Here is a 20,460-nt window from a genome sequence, read left to right on the forward strand (position 1 = left end):
CATGCGCTGCTGTTGTACGAATTTCTGATACCATCGTTGTTCAACCGATACATACCTTAGGGCAAAAGATATTCAACGATCGCAAAACAATGATCGCTTAACGGAGGAAGAAGCTGCTAACATGTTCAAATGGCACGATCAAATCACATGGGAGCACATCCAGCACGGCAAAAGAAAGAACAAAAACAGTGCAACCCAACCTACATGTAGCATCGCATCGGAGGAAATCGTAAGTCTTGTGTTTTTTCTCATCCTTTGCCAGCTAATTCGCCAACACTCACACGAGCACAATATCGAATGCAGAATGAAATCAAATTAAAAAAATAACACACCAAATTATTGCGACCCACGGGAGATCGCTAACGTTGCTGCGCCCACCGGAGTAGATGAAGTAGAACACCCTTGGTTCGACTAATGGCACAATGTTCGCGCATTTGCCATGCTTCAGAGCACCGGATAACTGTCTACTTCCTTGCAGCACAAAGCTCCAGCAGCGTAATAGGGGACCCTACTGGCGTTACGTTCCAGAGCAACGTCAATTCGGTGAGACCTCACAGTTTGATGGGAACTACCTCTGGTCTGTTTCGAACACGAACCCCTGGTATCCGATGGTCATTCCGTCTCCTGTCGAATCAAACACGATGCGAAGAGGTGTATAATTTTCTTTACATTTCATTGCCAATTGAATAGCTCGGACTGGTTTTTGGCTGTAACGGGAATCTCGTAGAACTGGCAACATCATCATACTTCAGTGACGAATTATCTGTGAGGTCAACAATCTCTGAAACTCGTACGACTTTTAGATCATTTTTTTAAAATATGAAAGCTATTAACATTTCATCCATGGTCGACGTTGCTTCCAACAAAACCACTCTAACACTAACAACACCCACATTGGTATCGTTCCAAACACCTTCGAACCCGATCAGAACATTGGAAACAAACATGCACAAAGGATGAACCGCAATTCGCGGTTATGGTTTGCATAAATTAACACCGATAGCCTTACCGATTTTGGGTGTGGAAATCAAAAAACCAAACCAATACAGGGTGAATTCCCTGCCACATTCCCTCAAAAATTTGCATCCATCGTTTCTGCACCATGGTTCTCGAAATTGTGCAGAATCATTTACTGTTTTTTGCTGTTTTTTTTTTAGTTTACTTTCATTCTTCTACTCCATCGTCCACTGATCATCAATATCAATATACTGTGAATGGTACTTTCATCACCGTGATGTTTCTGTTTTCTTTTCAGTACTTCGTTTTTCAATTCAAATGCAATTTTTTGTGCCATTTCAGTTATAATCGATTTTCTTTCTGATTAAATTTACCTTCAAGATACAACTTTCAAACGAATAATGTTCGAATGTTGCAGATTCAAACACCCTTAAGCAAAGTGTTAATAGAATTTGCAAGAAGAGGTAAAATTGCAATACAATACGCATTGCTCTTATTTGATGAAAACTGCGATACTTTAAGTAAATGAACGATAGTCTACCATAAAACCATTATTCAAAATTATTTTCAAGAACAATCAAGGTGCAAAGGGGTTGAATAATTTGACAAACTTCTCGAGCGGAATGAACACAACGATTGGCTTTCGGATTCGAGTGGTTTCGGATGAAAAATCATCTGCTCTTGCTATCCTTAATCCACTGCAATGCTTTGAGATGGGTCTTCCGTTGAATTATGAGAAATCTGTTTCGGTTGGGCACAACTTTCCCCTTGTGATCCTCACGAACGCTGAGGTATCCCTCGGGGAACAACCCAAACTCTATGCGTGCTTCACAAAAAAAACAGAACTGAAACCCTGAAGAGCTGTTGCACCGTGTTTGTTGTGCAGAAGTAAATTGGCAACGAAATGGACTGAACGCTCCCAAATGCTCCCGAGGACAACCTTTCGAACCTGTGCTCTAATGGACGGATCCGATGCACTGTACGGTGCCACGAAATTGACGCATAAAACCGGATTCATAAATCATGTAATGATGTCAAAATTTCATAAAAGTGTAATTAATCATGGTCTGGCGGTGTTTACGTTATAAACTGTTTTTATTTTGTCGGAGGTTTGGCTATTTTTTTTTTATCGCACACACTTCGCAAATTTCGAGCAACATTTCATTCGGGGTTTCTTTTCCGCCACTAATTGGATGTTTTGTCATTTTGTTTTTTCTCTGTGAGCGATGAAGCAATCTTACCTTAAAAGCTCAAGCTGTTTTTGTTCTATCGTCTCTATCTCTATCTACCAATTGAGTTGTTGTTTTGGAGACATAATTGTATCATTTTTGAGATCTAATCAGATAAATAATATTTTTATCCATATTTCATTTTTGATGTATAAATGGTATTTTGAAATCTGACTTTGAAATCCTTTTGTATTACTCACCACAAAAATACAGTAAATGCCATTTGTAAACAATGAAACAACCGTGAAAAAAGTCAGAAATTATGGTTATGGCTGATTTATCTTTGAACCTTATTCTACCACTAACACTCCGACAAACAAAATCTGGATTCTCACTTTACTCACAAGCCTCCTTTAAGATGTGTTGTTATTTATTGGACCTAAGCTCAATGACACTATCGACGACCGTCGGGACCATTTCGGGACAGGAAGGTAATAAACAAGGTACATATTATCCTCCTTCCATTTCGTTGTCACTAAACATACGAGAATGGGTTGTTTATTAGAAGTTGAGTTTCGGCTGTCTGCAAGAGGATGAAACAAATTGAAATTTATTACCACACTGAGACGACGAAAAAGGTTCAATTAGCGAGAGACCCGAATGTTTTCAGCTTCCTAAAACAAACTATCGCAAATTGGGCACACCATTCCCGGTAATGTAAGCAGAATTCAGACTCATTTCGGGCAGTAACATTGTTGCTTTTTTGTCGGGTAGTACCCATATCGGGTCACGCAGACCAACATAGACGATGATGTGGATTCGCATTAATTTAAAGACAGCTCGGTTGCTCCGTTGATCATACATGTGTATGAACATCCACACGTGTCCTCCGCGGAGGAAGGTTAGAGTGATACATATCCACTACAACAAACAGCAACAAACAGAAGCCTAATAAAAAGTTACGACTCCCTTGGTGGTAGTACCCGACTCCTTAAGTTTCAGCATTCCGGCTCGATTTTACCATCCATAATTCTTCAACTCTGTAGTATAGCACCTACGGAAGATACATCATAAACACTACTTTGCTACTTTTGCAAGGAGTTGAATCCTGACTACAACTCAGTTCTGTCTTTTTAAATGACACAAAATAGCCTTCTCGAACGAAGATTCCTTTTTCTTCCGGTCGATGGATAATCCGCAGGTGAAACCTTCCGGAAGCAACAGGGTTCAGCTTCCTTGTTCAACCTTTTTGTCTATATCTCTGTACATTTATACATACACATACACACGTGCTAGATTTTTTTTTTCCATTATCCTCCGCAACAAATTCATTCTCTCCAAACGGCGTCGTTAGATTGAACGGTTGTCCTGATTCAATAAACCACCCGCATCGGTGTTACGTTGCTGTGTATCTTAGTGAGTCATAAAAGTGTCTAGCAGCACGACGAAATGAAACCGGTTGGATGAACAGGGATGAACATTGATGATCCTGGCGTCTACGGATGACTCATGTGTTTAATGGAAGAGAAGTAATGGTCGGCGCCACAGAGCTTGTGCTGTGCTATACGACCCTACTCGGCTGGCTATCATAGCAGAAGAGTAAATAAGAAAATGTGACCGTCAGGAGATTGGCATAGAAACAGGAACTAAGCGTGCGTGTGTGTGCTCTGACACATTTCACAGGGAAAAGAATTCAAATATAAGAAAAATACATTGTGGTAAGTAAGTGTTAAAGGGTGGAAAAGCTTTATCCGGCTCTGCATTTCGTAAGTCCTTCATGACAAAAGGGGCAATAAATACTTCAGCATTTGAACGCCTTCGCTGGTAAAGAGACCCGCATTATGACCTGAGTGCAGCGACGTGCTGCACTTTTGAGGGATTAAGAGGTCGTAGACAATCAATGTACATGTTGAAGCAGTGTATTTTTTAAGGAACTGTATAATGCATTGGGCTCCTGAACCTTTAATGGGCACTTGAGAGCAGCATTTTTATGCTTATTTGAATTTAGAATCAATTTTAATATTTTTTTATTTTGAATAATTATTTGCATTATATACTAATCTTGTTACTATTATTCATCTGTTGTTTTATTCTGTATTTGATACATTTTCTGCTCTACTCTAAATACGTTGCAGTACGATAAAAGGCTGGACATTTTGTTTTGTTGTTGCTATATTTACCCACGTCAAAGCCGTTCTCAATTCAACAAATACGTTTTCAAGTATCAAATTTGCGTTTTTATACAGTCCCACTTTACACCACAATAATGAAATCAATCGTCGTGCAACATTCAATCAGTGTCAAATCCACTCGTTCATTACACTATCAATCGAAAGTGCTTGATAATACACCGCTTCAGCTCACTGCCTTCCTTCACTGATCGTCCACTGACTTTGTTGCATCGCAAAAGGAGTAAACCAAACACATCCACTAGCGTGAATTCCGTGCTAGCCGTGATGACAATTTGGATTTTAACTTCGATGCGTGTCACTTGCATTATAATGCATAATCGATGGCGACAGGCGACAGATAAATTATCGCACCATGGATTCAGTCGCATCCGCTGCCCCAAAGTGCCCCGAAAGGACAAAAGCGCCATCGAAAACCATCAATATATACATTCAGTGGGAGACAATAACAGAGGGAAATTTGTTGATTGCTCGTGAAAATGTATGGCGCGGACGTTAATTAAGTTAAATTATTGGATTTTATTTTAATCCTCTGTCAATAAATTTCCACTTCCTCGATCCGCACCGAAACGTACAGCGGTGGTTGAGGAGAAAAAAAACCCGACACAGAATGCATTTTTCTACCTTTCGTTACGTATTTTGTTTTGTTCCATTCGGGTTCGTGGATGGCTTTCCATTCCGTGTTGAAAATGAATTTTCATTTCACCACTTTGTCGGTAAATAAAGTGAAGAGACGTTCAACAAAATTTGTCAAATTAAATAAATCAATTTTGCACCGACAATGTGTTAACAGTGCAGCAATGAAATCGCATTAAATGTGTGCAATTACATTTTCAAAAGGGAGTACACCACCAGCCGAAGGTTTGTGTCGCCAAATATAAATAATAATCAAAAGTAATGGCACACACACAATGTCATGCGTTTGATGGCTTTTTTGTTTTGTTGGAAGGATTTAAAATCCATTACCGACGTGCAATTTCAATTTGCTCGGCTCCGGCTGTACAAGAAAGGGAATAAAATAAAACATCAAATCACGTGAATTATACGCCAGCTCTGTTGGTTGATGTTTTGTTCCCGTACCTGTGCGTGGAACGTAATAACAAAAAAAAACCTCCCAACGGAAGCATGCTTTTAGCACATTTGCCCTTTGCATTTTTATGCTTCCTTCCTTATCGAGATTTGGCTTCCCCACTGTGTAACTGTGTAACCCCGAACTAACCCCACGTTATTCCTGGTGGTGTGTTCTATTCAATTTATCACTCCAAAGAAAGGAGCGAAATAGTTCAGCTTAACCCGCCTCGTACGAGAAATGAAAAAAGAACAAACACCAAAAAAAAAAACATTCCTTCTGAACTTGCCAAGAAATCCATGGCACGATGGAAAAGCGAAAGAAAAGAACACTTACAGTGGGGATGGTTTTACATGCCATGGAAGACAAAACCACAATGGAACCGACCGCGGCAACCGCACATATGCAAACACTTTTCGGCCGGGTGACGATGGCTGGTCTTCCGGCCGAAGGTCGGTCGGGGGTGCAAAGCAGGAAAACCGCGCTCCATTGGCACGTTCTTCGTGTCAGGCTTTTCGTCCCATAACAATATTTCACGTCCAGACCAGACCAGAGCGAGCGAGAGAGGCAGGCTTCGGTTTGAATGATGCCACAAACCTCCAACAACGCAAGCGAACGGCTAAGACGGGGGAAAAGTGATGGTGATTGAAATTGAACATAGTTGGGTGTTGGAATAGAAACGAAATGTTTCCACAAGGACGTAACAGCCCACACACGGGCACGGGCACGGTAAAGAAAGCAGCAAAACGTGCCGAGCAGAGTTTCCGAGTTTTAGTTCTAGCCGAAGTTATGGGCATGGGGGGTTGGGTTTTTGGGAAAGTGATACTGGAGTGAAATTTATGTCAATTTCAAGACGAATAAAAATACCACAGTGGTGCTGGCTTTGTTGAAATAGATTGCACTGGTGATGGTGCGCCGCGTTGGGTAGGGGTAAGAACAATTGCTGCCATGCATTAAAGCATCTCCATTGCAGTAGAGCGAGAAATGGAAAGAAATAATTCCATTCCTCATCACGCTCGGTAATCATACTGCCGGTACTGTCACGAAGTATATGGAAAGATGTGTAGATTTGTCAGTCACGCTTTACGCTTTAGTTTCTCCACTCAACATCCCGGCTGCAGCGTGCGAAATACACATACCGGAATAATTCTATAATTGAATAAAGTACTGTGCACCCAAAAGCTGATAGAAGAAAAGCAAAAGTTATGCAGGCAAAAGTCTCCCACACGTTGTTAGCATTTTCATCGGCTCTCCATCGGCAAACAACTTTATGAATTTTATGAGGAAAACAGCATGGAAACTTACTTCTGTTAAGCACCGATTCATCCTGCACCAATGATTTAATGAACAAATCGAATGTTTATCGTTCATGGCGAAACGAGAAAATTTATCGATTTTACTGCACTTCATCAAACTGGCAAACCCGTTTTCTATTTTCTTTTTACGTGCAACTGTGCAAATGGTTTTTGCCAACACGGTAAAACTTTCCTTCCCATTCTACGCATTCGTTTTGTTATTAAACCGAGGAAAAAAGAAAGAGATTCATAACGCTTGTTCACGGCGAAATGATGGAAATGATTTGAAGTTTTTTCCACCTTTGATTTTACTGTGATCGCGTTGCCGTGAAGGCAATTTAATGAGTACCACCGAAGAGAGTTTTGTGAAAGATTTACTTGCTGAAGGAAAACTATTTTCAGAACGTCTAGAATTAATGACGAACCGGTGATGGTGATTTTCTTGCAACGCTTTCTTGCTCAACAGGGCGTTGGTCGATAAGAACAAGTAGTAAAGAAAAAAGACCAGCTGAAAAACAGGCTAAGTCTTACCAAAGTATGTCGAAGACGTTTGAGAAGAACAATGCATTTTTCTCGCTAATTTAAGCTGAGATTATTTTCCTTAGATCCCGGATTTTCCTTGAGCTTTACATTCCACACAGAAATTCGAATGGGATCCTAAATCTCTCAGTAAGATATTTCTGGATATTCCGTTGCCGGTCAGATACTGGATCACTACGCAAGTCCTCCACTCTACGCGTCTTCTCATTTTGACTGACGGCATACTTTGCCACCTACTTCCATCGATGACTTGTATTTTCCTGGACCACAAACGCTCTAAACAAGGGTTTTTTTTTTGTTGAAGAAACAGACATAACACGCTGTTGTTTTGCTAGAACTTAATTGACTACCGGAAGGCCCGAGCATGTACCACCACCCGGTGTGAGGCTTGTTAGTGCCAGCACTGCTTGTAAACAAGATTGCTTTCTGGTACGGCATGGAACGAAACAGCAGAAATCATACCAGTGACGTGATAATGGATAAAGAACTCGTTTCCGAATGCGGATGGGGGATCACACAAGAAGCGATAGCTTGGCTAAGTAAGTGATGCAGTGTTTACGCAGCAATTACGATTCGGTAACACAAACATAAACATCACACCAGCCCGTGATTCTGGCTCTATCTTTGATCCATTAAAAGAAGGAGATCCGTCGGTGCCAGAAGAGATTGATTTCATTTGGAGATCGAGCAGTCCCTACACATCGACCTATAGCACAGGAGGAGCTTCTTCGCAATCAAAATAGCTCCAAACGCCGATGAATGAATGTGTGGTCTGACTAATAGTTACTATTTTTAGTTGAATGATGCATCCAACAAGGAGTAGTTTGTAGTATTGATTTGTTGGCATCGGTTACGTTACGACACTTACATCAGTGAAATCACTCATGACCGATTCATCTTAAGCTCCAGTAACCGATTGGTTCGATCACGTGCAGTCTACCGTGCGTTTAATAGCAGAACATAAATAATACAGTTCGCTTTCCTACCAACCTTACCAAGCGAACGCTACGAGATACGGAAGGCGATCAGCCGTAACGAGCAGTAGAAAAATATTTATTTTTATTTGACAAATATATTTTCGATCGGAAATGAACTGGAAAAAGGAAAAACTTCTCACCATCCTGCAGGCAGCAATACAATAACGACAGACAGTAGTGCCCGTGCTAGTGTCGGATGCATCAACATAAAGCATCCACATTGAAAATAAATAAATTCAAACCGAAAAAAGGAAGAAGGTTGAAAATGACATTCGCAAGGAATGCTTCATCATCCTTTCGTGTGTCTCGTGAACGAAATCGAATTGTCCCGCGGGATGCCCACCCGGAAGCAGCGAGAAAATATCGACAATAACGAGCACTGCAGAGAACGAACTTTTGCTGTTTCTTCGGGCGTGTGCAACGGATGCAACTAACTGAAGATTTGTATACTTTTTTTCGATTCTGCGCTGCGGAATGTCGAAACGAATTGTTTTCTTAAAAATTCGTCCCAGTACCACCCTCGGAGCGATGATCCAATTTTGATAGTAGGAGGGAATCAAAATAAACCACAATAAAATCTTTCAGAAGAAAACAAGATCACGCAAGCGAAGAGAAAAAATGTCTGCGACTAATGTTTCTTGGAAAAGTATGCAACCCGCCTTCTAGGAGGGCGCCGAATTCCCGAGATCCCGAATTCTTACCTTCCAAAGTTATCCCTCTTGTGAGGAAGGGATAGTTTTACAAAACCGAGTTAAATTTTTCAAGCACATAAATTATAAATATTTTTATTTCTATAAAGCCATCCTCCACTAAACTACGATCATCCTTTTTCGTTTCAAATCCCAATTCTGCTTGGTGTGGCTGTTGGGATCTGGACATGAGTACCGCTCTAAATTATTCATCAACTTACGCTGGGGATGAGCAATGGTCGTCTTTTGCTGCGGTTTTTGGGATATTTCTCCTTATGTTCTCTTTTGGGACCGTGTTTTTTCTTCTTCGTCTATTCGCTATGTCTTTCCGATTCTGACCAATTTCACCACAAACCTTAAGACGACGATGCATAACCAAACTCCGTCCTTCTTCCGTGCAGGTGATGCGGCTGTAGGGCGCTACAAAAAAAGCGACGCCATCGAAGCGAAAAGTCCTTAACGTCTTTATCATAAATCGGACATGGCAGATGCATTGGTCGACTGTTATCCCTTTCGTCGTTCACACCAGTTGAGGTTGAGTGCTTCTTTTCGTTCCCCCTCTCACAAAGAGCATAGCCTGGCAAGAAGCCAAACACACAATGGGTGCTTGTCGGTGGATGGAATGTATTCCGTCGCTGGTTGAACATGGTCGGAAACAAACGTTCTGACTCGTTCTGTCCCAGATTTGTGAGATATTCGCCCCGGCAGAGATTTATTGAAATATCAAATTATGAAAAATGAACCCAAAAACTCCTTCCCAGCAGTCGTCCCGAACCATTTGTCCGAGAGATCCGGTCATCAGGAGCGTGTTTGCGTTGTCCGAAAAAGAACCGAGAGGATGAAGAAAAATTACATACTCCTCCCATTTTGGATCATGATATGGCCTGGGAAACTAATGAGTAATTTATTCGAAGTATTATTTGTTTTGCTTTACATCGTTGCCATTTTTTGCTGTTGTTTCCATCGCTACTTGTGGCGGGACGTTGGGTTACGAGTTGCGAATAATGCTTGCCATCGTCTGCAGACATGTAATCCGAGACATGACGTGATGGGCGCGCGCAGAAGGATGCACAAATTGAAGATTTATCGCTGATGGCACCAACGAATCTTAACACCCGTGTGGATCTGCTCAGACGAGCAATCACCAATTGTTTTTGAACCATGGGAGTGCACAGTGAATTGATCGTAATCGGATCTTCTGGAAAAGGACAAAAAGTGCATAATTACATAGCAAATTCAAAACAATCCTTTGCTGTTCGCTTGTGGTTAAAACTGGAAGCAACCGCTGTCCGTCGGCTTCACCCATCGCAGTATGTTAATCAGCGTTTAATAAGCAGATTTCATCCAAATCTTCAATCTACGCATGATGCTAATTTTCGGACAAATTAAAATGTTCTTCGCACGTCAATTTATCTCCGTTAGTGTTTGCGAAGGAGTTCTTGAACCATTTACAACCGATCGCCTTCCATTTTGGAGCCCATGCTTTACAACGTCGTTTGTTTTAACGAATGTCAAACACGAGTTCCCGGATGCTTCCATCCTCTTGGTTTCGCTGTTGGCAGTTAGATAAATTAATGTTTCCTTCATCTGTGTTTTCTCTCGACCAGCGTAAGTTAATTTATTGTAAAGAATGGCTCCAATTATGAAGCACGGGGAGTTTTTACCATCGTACGGGGTTGTTCAGTTCCACACTCGGCGCTGCTGCTATTTTGCATAATCAAATCATCTTGTCAGGAACCATTAATTTGACGTATTGTTTCGACCCCGATACGTGGTACCTTCTATAAGATCCGCTGCAGCGTGCGGAGGTGGTGCGCATGTTTGGCGACTGTCTACATTCGGTCAGATTGAGGCGGAATAAAAAATTTATGAGCCCTCTTCAAGACGGATCGCTGTATAAACAAAGGTATTCATAATTCTTACAATCACGCTTCACTGCACAAACCTTATGGCGTAGAAAAGCATCCAAAACACGCCAACGCTCGCACACGATGCAGGCACGCATGTACCAACTGGACGGCTGGGAGATTTATGAGTGTCGCAACAATTAACGTCGGCTGATGATATTTGGACCATTCTTCGGCGAAATCCCTCGATATCAGCGACGAAGAGTGTGTCGATATGGATATACGTTAGGTCACGCTATACCATTCGACAAAAGATGTCATCCTGACCACCTCGATTGATATTCGATGCATCATCCGAGGCTGCGGCAAACGGACGACCTGCTCGACCCGAATGACGATGCCGTAGGTCCCATTAATCACCGAGTTTCTATCGAAAGCTCAAGCCAAACCACACGCCATGTCTTCCAGCGTTGGACAGACTAACAAATCGTTCGAGTGAAATTAAATTCGCTTCTAAACAATTTATGACCGCTACATAGGCTTGACCATTTTCTCCGGCCCATCTGTTCCACGTGGCTACGCCCATCAGTAGTGTGTTTTCGATTTCCGATGCCGACATCTTCCAAAATCCTTTCACGGTCTTTACTTTTATTCACACCAAGCATAAGCTTTTCTACGATTGGTTTACGATTAACGAAGGACAATACAATAAAACAGTCACGAAATCAAACTATCACGAGAGATATTGATTTATTTCAGGGAAAAGGCTAAAATCGCGTACGTCTCGCTTGTATTTTATCTTTAAGAAGATTTCGTGTAGCTAAGCTTCCATGAAGGATTCACTGTCGAATGATGGGTGGGTTTTGGAGAAGTAAATCTCTGTTTTTAGAAATGGAAAGTAGAAATAGAAGCATGGCTTGTTGATCGTGTTTGTGTTGAAATCGAAAACATTAATCGGGTTTTAAATGCACCCTTGAACATCGCTTAATCCCTCACATTGATAACTTGTTTGTTCGCAACATACAACTGCAACATTAAAAGAATAATGTGAAAATTTCATATTTTATAATGGAAGATTTACGGCAACCATTTAAAAGGAATTTATTATGATTTGCTTCTCGCATTATTCCATAGTGACCTTGGCCGATTCAACTAAAATGATAACCGATAACCAACGATGTGATTAAAAAACTGTTCATATGGTGACATTTGCTTTAATCAAAATTGTCCCTTCTGTTGGAGATAATCTTACTGAAAAAAAGCTGTAAAGCATCTTAATTAGCTCGCTGCACCATTATCATCTTCTTCGCTTTGGTCTGATGAAATTCTTCCCTCACTGTATCCTTTTTCACACTTGTACCCACCTTGTAATAATTAATCGATCAATTAACCATACTTTTCTTCTCTTTCTCTCTTTCTAGGTAAGCATCTACCCCAAACGTCCTTTCGATATCGCTTCAGGAAGTGCTAAGGCGCCGAACAACTTGATCATTCTGTAACCGCTAAAGTGCAATTGCTTGCTACTAACATCTGCACTGAGCTTACCGCAATGAACAAGCGGTCTCCAAAGAGGAAAAAACAGAAGTGGAATGGTCAACAAAGGTAGAACCCAAAAGTCGCACCACCCGAAATGCAGCGTGCCACGTTTCACCAACGAATTCGACGCTTTGTGCTACCAGGTCACGGTAACGCGACGTGCCTCACCATTCGAGCACGGAAAAACGGACGAGTTTATCTGAAAGCATAAATCAGATTAAGTATTTAACCTCTTTGCCTGAAGTTGAAAATCAATTTGGCTTGAAATTTACTCGTTCAACGCTTTTTACGAGCATGCCAAGCCCTCTCTCTCACACACACACACCTTCTGTTCTGGTTGATGGTCTGGCTTTGATGGCGGTTCAAGTTATCGACCCTTTCCTCGTCTACGGCACGGAACGTTTTGGATGAACGCGCTACCGGGATGCTCCTCTAATGGGCAGTGCATGCGAATGTTTATCCTTTTGACTTGAGGCAACTTACCCGGCAAAGGGGCAGTAGTCATAAAATGTGTGTTTTTGTGAGTGCTTATCAAAAGTTTGTTGTTTTGGTCCCATGCTGAACGGAGTCGGCAAGGGTCGATTAGCTACAGGCGCGTTAATATGACCCAGATCCACCGATTACTTCCGGTGCGGTTGTGGAGCATTTTAAGCGTCAGTTAAACCTCTGAACCTCGCGCAAATATTTTATATCATTGCCATATTTTAAGAACCGGACACAACACGCGACGATGAAGCAGTTTCGTTACAGCTGTTTATCTGTTTCGGTGGCTGTAACAATCTCTCACCTCGTCTAAATCTCCGCCGAATGGCAAAATGGTCGAGGTAGACAGTTTACGACACGACGCGGTCCATTATCCATTACGATAATCCCACAACCTCGTTGTCCGTTTTACGTTGGTGTCCGTGGGATTTGTCTTCTTTGTTAAAAGTGTTTTTAAATGTAGTCTTGAAGTTATTCGATTACTCAATCGGACAACATTAACTTTGTACTGTCACAATAATCGCTTAGAAAAACCAACAATCAGGAATTCACTTCACTTCAGGAATTCCAGAAGCAACAAAGTAAAACCTGCTAATCATTATTAGCTCTATGTTTAAGTGAGTCGATCAAATAAATTGTAATGTGGAAGCCTCCGATTCCGATCAAACATCAAGATACGTAAAACTGCTGCTTTCTACTCTACTCCTTGCAATGCAGAGTATTCCATTAAAACTTCACAATCTTTTCAACGATCGGGGAATTGATAATCCAAAACCCACGAGTCATCGGTTATGCTCCAGTTTTCATCTCGATTTTGATTCGATATTGACTGCCGGAATGCTTCGGTCTTGTCCAACGCACATCGCGCGGCTAGGCACGTCGTTGGCTGTCAGCTCGAGGCTACGTCGTGTCTTTATTTGTCAAATCTGTCAATTTTGGTAAGCTTCCGTAAATCCATTGATCTGCTTTTTCCAGTTTCTTCTCATGTTGTTGTATGCCTCTCGGTTTCGAACACCATTCGCGTATATTTCTTCCCGCCGCGTCGTCTGCGTTCGTTTGAAGGAGTTGTTTTTGTTATTATTTGTCCATCCTTTGGGAGTTGCACACTCTAATCTTAGCTCTGCCGAAGAAAGAGTTAAGAAACCGCTGAAACATCTGTCGAAATAACTCCGGTATCGCGGGTATTGTAGAACGAAATAATTAACAATCTTTAGAACTCACGGCAGGTTGTAAGGGTTTCAAACGGGCGGCATCGGCGGTCATGGCGTGACTTGTTGCACTGTTTTCTTTGGGAAACTCTCGACTCAAATGTGGGTTTCCTTTCTTTGGTATCATGTATCTCCCTTTGCTTCTGTCGATCTGTTTCAAACACGGAGCAAACATAAAAACGTTAACCCGCTCTACTCACCGTCAAACGAGTACCGATCCATTGTTGAAAGACAGATGCATCAAGCGGCTTAAGATTATCTGTATCCATCATGTGTCTGGTTTTGGGGAGAACTCTCTACTCTACTAGACTTGCATTCTATTTTTGTTACACAACACAACGCTACACGCTGTGACGAGGCAACGGTCGTGTTACGTTCGTCGGTAAATGCTCACTTTCAATGACCCCCTGAGTAAACTTGAAGGCTGGATGATTTTTTCCTTTTGAATGTCCTCATCTTAACAGGATTGAAATCATCTTAATTAACTAAACAAATAGAGCTAATTATCACGTTTCACAGCGAGGCAGGCACCCTTGGGAGTCTGTTCATGATTGCCTCGTTTTGTCGAGTGGTAAAAAGAGTGGTGCGAAAAGGTCAAGAATTTAATCAGTTTGTTGTAAACGACGTGAGTTTTTGCTGTCAATAGAGATCTTGAACAAACGAATAAAGTATGAAGTAATTAAATGGGTAAACAAGCTCGTTTACATACCAATTATCGAAAAACAAACAATTAATGGGATCCGATAGTCATATGCCATAGCACATTGTTCTTGAAATTTAAAATCCTTCCTATTGTTACCTTATTTAATTGGTTGAAGTATTCCCTCCCTTAACATCGATCTATTGAGGAAACTAAATCATCTAACAATATCAAATTTTGTGCGGTTCACAAGACCCTACATGAGGAATTCATCTACTGACACAACCTCATCATCACGCACCAACAATGTCCGCATCATCATCCATCCACCACACGACTGCGGTTTAATTAAATGCTCCAAATATTCTTCAACGTCGGCTAAATTACTAATTTGGTCACATAGCATAACTCTGCGATGGAAAGCCTGCTCTACCACAATCCCACTGGTACGGCTTTCCATAACATCGGTTTCCTGCTTTTTTGACCTCTGCCCCCAATTATCATCTCTCGTCTCGCAATCAAACATCTCCGGATTACAGGATTGCTGGCACCGCAAATTGGCAGTCCCCGGTTCCGAAATACACACCTACCATTTTGGATTTCCACATGTCTTATGATATCTGTAAACATACATAATTACATGCTCATCTACACTCAGCACATTCGTGCTTAGGTCCTTTGCGAGAGAAGCCTAACCCACAGAGATACAGTATAAATCGCGATGGTTGAAGCATTTCCCAGTTCTTATGAACGTTATTCGATGCAGCTTTGGATTGGCTTTCATGTACACTCACTTCCACTTGAGAGCGGAAATGAATGTGCTTCCCATTTCCATTACACGGTGTTCCGCCTCGGACTTGGAAAACAGGAAAGTAGAATGTTCGGCTCCTGGAGCACAAATCCGTCCTGACGTGCTTGGGACGGACTGGTGAGAATGCTGTTGGAATGTTCGTTGTAAGACGGTAGTTTCCTTCAGTCTAGCATCCTCGTAAAGACGATTTGCTTTCGACGAGAACCAGTGAAGAATTATGTCGAGAGTGGCTTCAAGAGGTTGACCAATACTTCGGTCGTGATATGTGGGGAATAAATTTGCCAGATTTGTGTTATACTTCTTGAGCTCAACATTTCTCACTCTTGACATTACGCTGAAGTTGGTGTCTGTGTTGGAATGTCTGCCTACTAATTTATTGTACCTTTTTCCCATTCCATTTGTTGCAAATACCTGATACATTCGACAATTGACGTTGCTCTAATTAAAAATTGAACGTATTGAATTTGACATAAATTGACATTTTGCGTATAATCGCACCAAAAGATACATATTTTGAACGAGAATTATTTTGATCCCTGTCAAACCCTTTTCAAATCCTGCCAGGAACGCATCCAAGCCTCAAATTTCGACCCAAATCCAAACATCAACCTGTTAAGTTGAACAGAAATATTCAAAACGGATACCCTTCGCAGGGGAGGAGGTCCCTGAAGTGTGGTTGATCCCTAGAGAAGTGTGTTAATACGTCCAAAACGTCGGCGAAGTGGAGATGAAGGTGTGGTGATTATAAATTCTAATCAGGGCGTTGTTTAGCATGCTCGCACGTCGACGGGATCGATAGCTCAGAAAATGTCAACCGCACTGTATCAACGCTGTTGATGAAGCGACTATAGACCACAAGAGGCCTCTTACGTGCACTTTGCTGCATGCAGCCGGGCTTGTCGCCACATGCATACATATTTGCACGGATGGAGCGTGCTAGCCCCAGCGCCGGGTGGCCCCATTTCATCGAAACCCATTTATTACTTGACATTAGCATCGAACAACATCGTGCTGGCGGTGTCACCGAGGATGCTCCGCTGCAAAATGTTGTCAACTCCCTTATTGCACCATCATAACACAGGGACACGGTGAATGCAGGACATGAGCGCACACCAACCACGAAGTGTCGGCGAAGCGCGTTATCAGCTCATCAAATTCCATTCTCAGTTAATTTATGAACCAATTCAAAACTAACTTCATTGTTATTATGTAGCTTCGCTTCGGTCCCATCGAGCTGACAAAGACAAAGCGATGTGGACCGACATTGCTGATTAGATGATGATTGTCCCGCTTATGGTATCTAATGTGAATCAAACATGCAACACCCACAACCCACCTGTCCCACGATCGATTCCGAAAGCAAACGTTGTGTTTGTTGACGCATTCATGCAAAAAAATGCATTCCATCGTTTTTTGAGTGGTTTTTCTGTTCAATGGATGGAAATATTATGCAAATGTATATTTAATATTATGTCAAAATGGAAACAAACAATACAATAGTGTTGACTCACGACCTCCCATAGAGGTTACCTCTTTCCTGGGTAATATATGACAAAACTGAGTAAAATCTATTTAAAGAATGTATTTTTACACAAAAATACAACGCATTTTCTGTTTTACCAAATTTTGAGTGGAGAGTGGTTGATTTAAATACAAAATTTGAAACGAAATGCGAATGTTTTTTGATTGATATATCACTATTAGAAATACTGTTCTAGCAGTGGGAATAGTTATTGTATTACCTTTCCGGAACAACATAAACAAGAATAGTGATAAAGTATTTTATACAAATCTATACACAAAATGAATAATCCGCCAGTGATATAAGCATTAATAACATATTACTTGCACTCGCTGGCGTTTCGAAAACTTTTGAAAACGTTGATCTGGATTGACGTTAATCACTAACGGCTTCATTCATGGTATCATCGTGCTCATAATCCAACCCAAAGCTATTAAACTCCAGTAAAAAACAGATTCAAATTCCTCCAAAAACAAAACGCCAAAAGAGAGTGAAGCACATTTTTCTGACTGTGGCTTAACAAAATATTCACACAGGACCGCAAAAAGCCCATGATCAGCAAACGAAAAGAGTTGTCCGGGCGAAGTTATTTGCCTCGCAATGCCTTATCATTAACGCCATTACAAACACACACAAAAAGGTTCCGAATGTGCAGGTTAACGGCGTCTAAAGCACTTCAATCGGTTTTATAATTTTCGATCCAACACGAAAATCTGCTTACTCTCCCATAATGTGCGTCGACCATTACCCCGTACATGACATTCGCATTATCCTTTTCCTTACGTGCCGGTGCCCCGAGTCGCACTCAGTTCGTTTGTCAAAAAGGGAAAACAGTGAGGAGCCATCACCACGGCCCATTCCTCCAGTGCGGAATTGTGTGGAATTCAATCAGAAGGTATTTCCGTGTGCCGGGTGCCATTTTTCTCACTTACATTGAGGTTTCCAAGCGTGTGACGGCTAGTGAATGCTTCCACAAAGGCCACCACTATCTGCAGAAGCGAGGGCATGACGCTGTACGGGTGTACGGTTGAATCAAGTCAAATGTTCATATCGTCCCACACACAGAGGGCAGTGAAAATGGTTCCATCAACATCATTTCAAGTGAGAAGCGCTGCAACTGATTCTCCGTCAGACGGAGTTCCGTTTTGGTGAAATATTCTGATGCAGCTTCATCTGCATCCGTTCACTCATCCATTCGGCGTGGTACGATGATGCTGATGTGTCTTCCTTTCGCATATGCCGTACATACCACGAGCATCCCACACAACAACAAAGTGTTTTGATGCAGTTGCAACTATATTTTTTGTTGCTCAAAAATATTTCTCCGGAACGACCTCCGAGTGCTGCGGTGATTGTGCGGGACGAGTGCAACATTTTATTTATTTTATGCACCCACTCACTCCATGCGGCACCGTTCCATGCATCCGCCCAATGCACACAATGCAGTAGCGACAACATCAGCAGCTGAAGAATTTTGGGTTCCAAAGGAAGATTCATCACCGTGGGCCATCTCACCTTGTGGACCAGTGATACGGTTCAAGCGAATCCATCCGTCCATTCGAATCACCCACCGCGTTCCTCACATCAATTTCCCTTTCATCTGCTTGCTTTCGCTCTTCGCCAACAGCCAAACACTCGTAAATCCGGTGTGTAAACATTCGCCCAGATGCGGACGGATGTGTGTCTCCGTCCGAAGGAAGCCCACCAGAGCACACACGTTTGCTCGAAAAATGTGAAGAAGCATAAATTCGAGCAAAATGTGTCATGAATATTAACAGCTGGCAAAAGATGTACGACAATGCGAACTAGAATTTCCGTTACAGCTTCGCGTTTTTTGTTCAACTTGCGCATTTGGCTATTTTTGTGCGATTTACATGAAACATGTGTCTCGGAGTCTTGTGCCCGTGTTTAACCGTTTATCATAATGGCCATTTATGTACCAATGGTGTGTCAGTGGATAGAATTTTAGAAGCATGTGAGTGTTCTTTCACATCAAAGCGGAAGTATCCAAGCGGAAGTGGTGATATGCATGCTTCCAAAACATGAAATTCAATAAATCCAATTGCACAGACATATGAATTGTTCATCATTTAACACCAACATTATTAAACGTTTAATAATACCGACTGTAATTTCAGACAGACTCCTAAAACTATATGGTCGTCCTTTAAGGATGTTTACACTCTTTTATTCCATGTCCTATCTATTTAATACTTGAATTATCTTCAAAGCAACCGAAAATGACATCATAGCTCGATTAATTATGCACTCTACTAAACGACGTACTCAAACTTCGAGTACTCGACTAAAGTATAGCTCAACATCGTCAAGCTACTGGTACAGACAAAACAATCATGAAACATTCCACTCGGGCTTAATCTAGACATGGAGCCATAACTAACATAACGACGATAATAAAATAGGCTCCAAGCTGGGTGATTAAGATGAAGAGTCTTAAGATTAGAGTTTGAACACACTCGAATGTCTATGTTGGCATGAACTTTTGTTAGTTTTACGGTTTCTGAGAGAGAGAGTCTGCTCTAGACACAGGTATCTTTCCTCGTGATATCTCGCTTCCATCATGAAGTCCTCTTACACTGTTGGTAATTAGTATTAGTAGCTGTTATTGGGAAGAGAAGTCCTATAATAAAGACATTCCGTCAACTCTTCAGCTCCCTAAAAGCTTCAATTCCAATACGTTCACCTCGCAGTAATTAATACACCACTATTTAAAGGCGTCCAATTGAGAGTAAATCACAGGACAAGTTTTTGCAATAAGCGATTGCTTCGAATAATATTATTAAATCATTTCAGCTAATTCAGTTATGGGTACTCTCACATCACCAGTAGATCAAAGTATAACCATCTCACGATGGCCTTTCCTTCCACCTAATTGACTTTATTCGTTCTCTCCTTCTTCTCACAGGGATCTGCAAGGCAATAACATCAGTGTCATCTACGAGTCCGACTTGCAAGGATTGGCCAAGCTGCGAATACTGTAAGTAAAGTTTTCTTTCCCTCATGACTCTCTTCTACTGGGGCTTCTAACCGTGCCCTGCTATATCACTCATGTACCAACACGCCATGAGCGCAGTGAACACTGTGAAGTATCGAAGTAAAAAGCTAAGATGTTTAAGCGATAAAACGAGAGCAGTCGGTCGCCAACTTCCGTCTGCGTGTATGTCGCATGGCGTCTTGCAGTAATTAAATAAAATCCGAAAATTCCCCCCCATAAAACTGTGCGAACTATCAGAGCGAAGCCAGAGCCGGTATGTGACGTTGTTGCCCTTTAGCTTCACTCCCTTTTAGACCACACCAGTGACTGGGCAGCGGTAGAGCATCGCTCCTTTCGCAGTTCCTCCGGACTGTCGTATGGAAAGTGAGCGAACGACTCTTTTTAAACTAATTACACCACAACCGTGAACAGGCACAGCGACAAGTGAAAACCACTGATAGAATGTCCTGTGGAACCAATGCGCCCGCAGTAGCGCAACATCCGTTGGTAGATGGTTTTAATAGTGTTACGCG

At 41.7% G+C, this 20,460-nt stretch overlaps 1 protein-coding gene across 1 annotated transcript in view; it reads left to right on the plus strand.

Moving 5' to 3' along the window:
* The window catches only part of LOC128299367 (protein slit), a 75,444-nt gene that overhangs the window by 41,749 nt on the left and 13,235 nt on the right, over nt 1–20,460 (plus strand). Inside the window, exon 2 of the mRNA XM_053035312.1 lies at nt 19,859–19,930. Within this exon, the coding sequence (XP_052891272.1) occupies nt 19,859–19,930 (72 nt within the window). The remainder of the gene's footprint in view (nt 1–19,858; nt 19,931–20,460) is intronic.

The sequence above is a fragment of the Anopheles moucheti genome, chromosome 2, assembly GCF_943734755.1.
Source record: "Anopheles moucheti chromosome 2, idAnoMoucSN_F20_07, whole genome shotgun sequence".
Taxonomy (NCBI): Eukaryota; Metazoa; Arthropoda; class Insecta; order Diptera; family Culicidae; genus Anopheles; species Anopheles moucheti.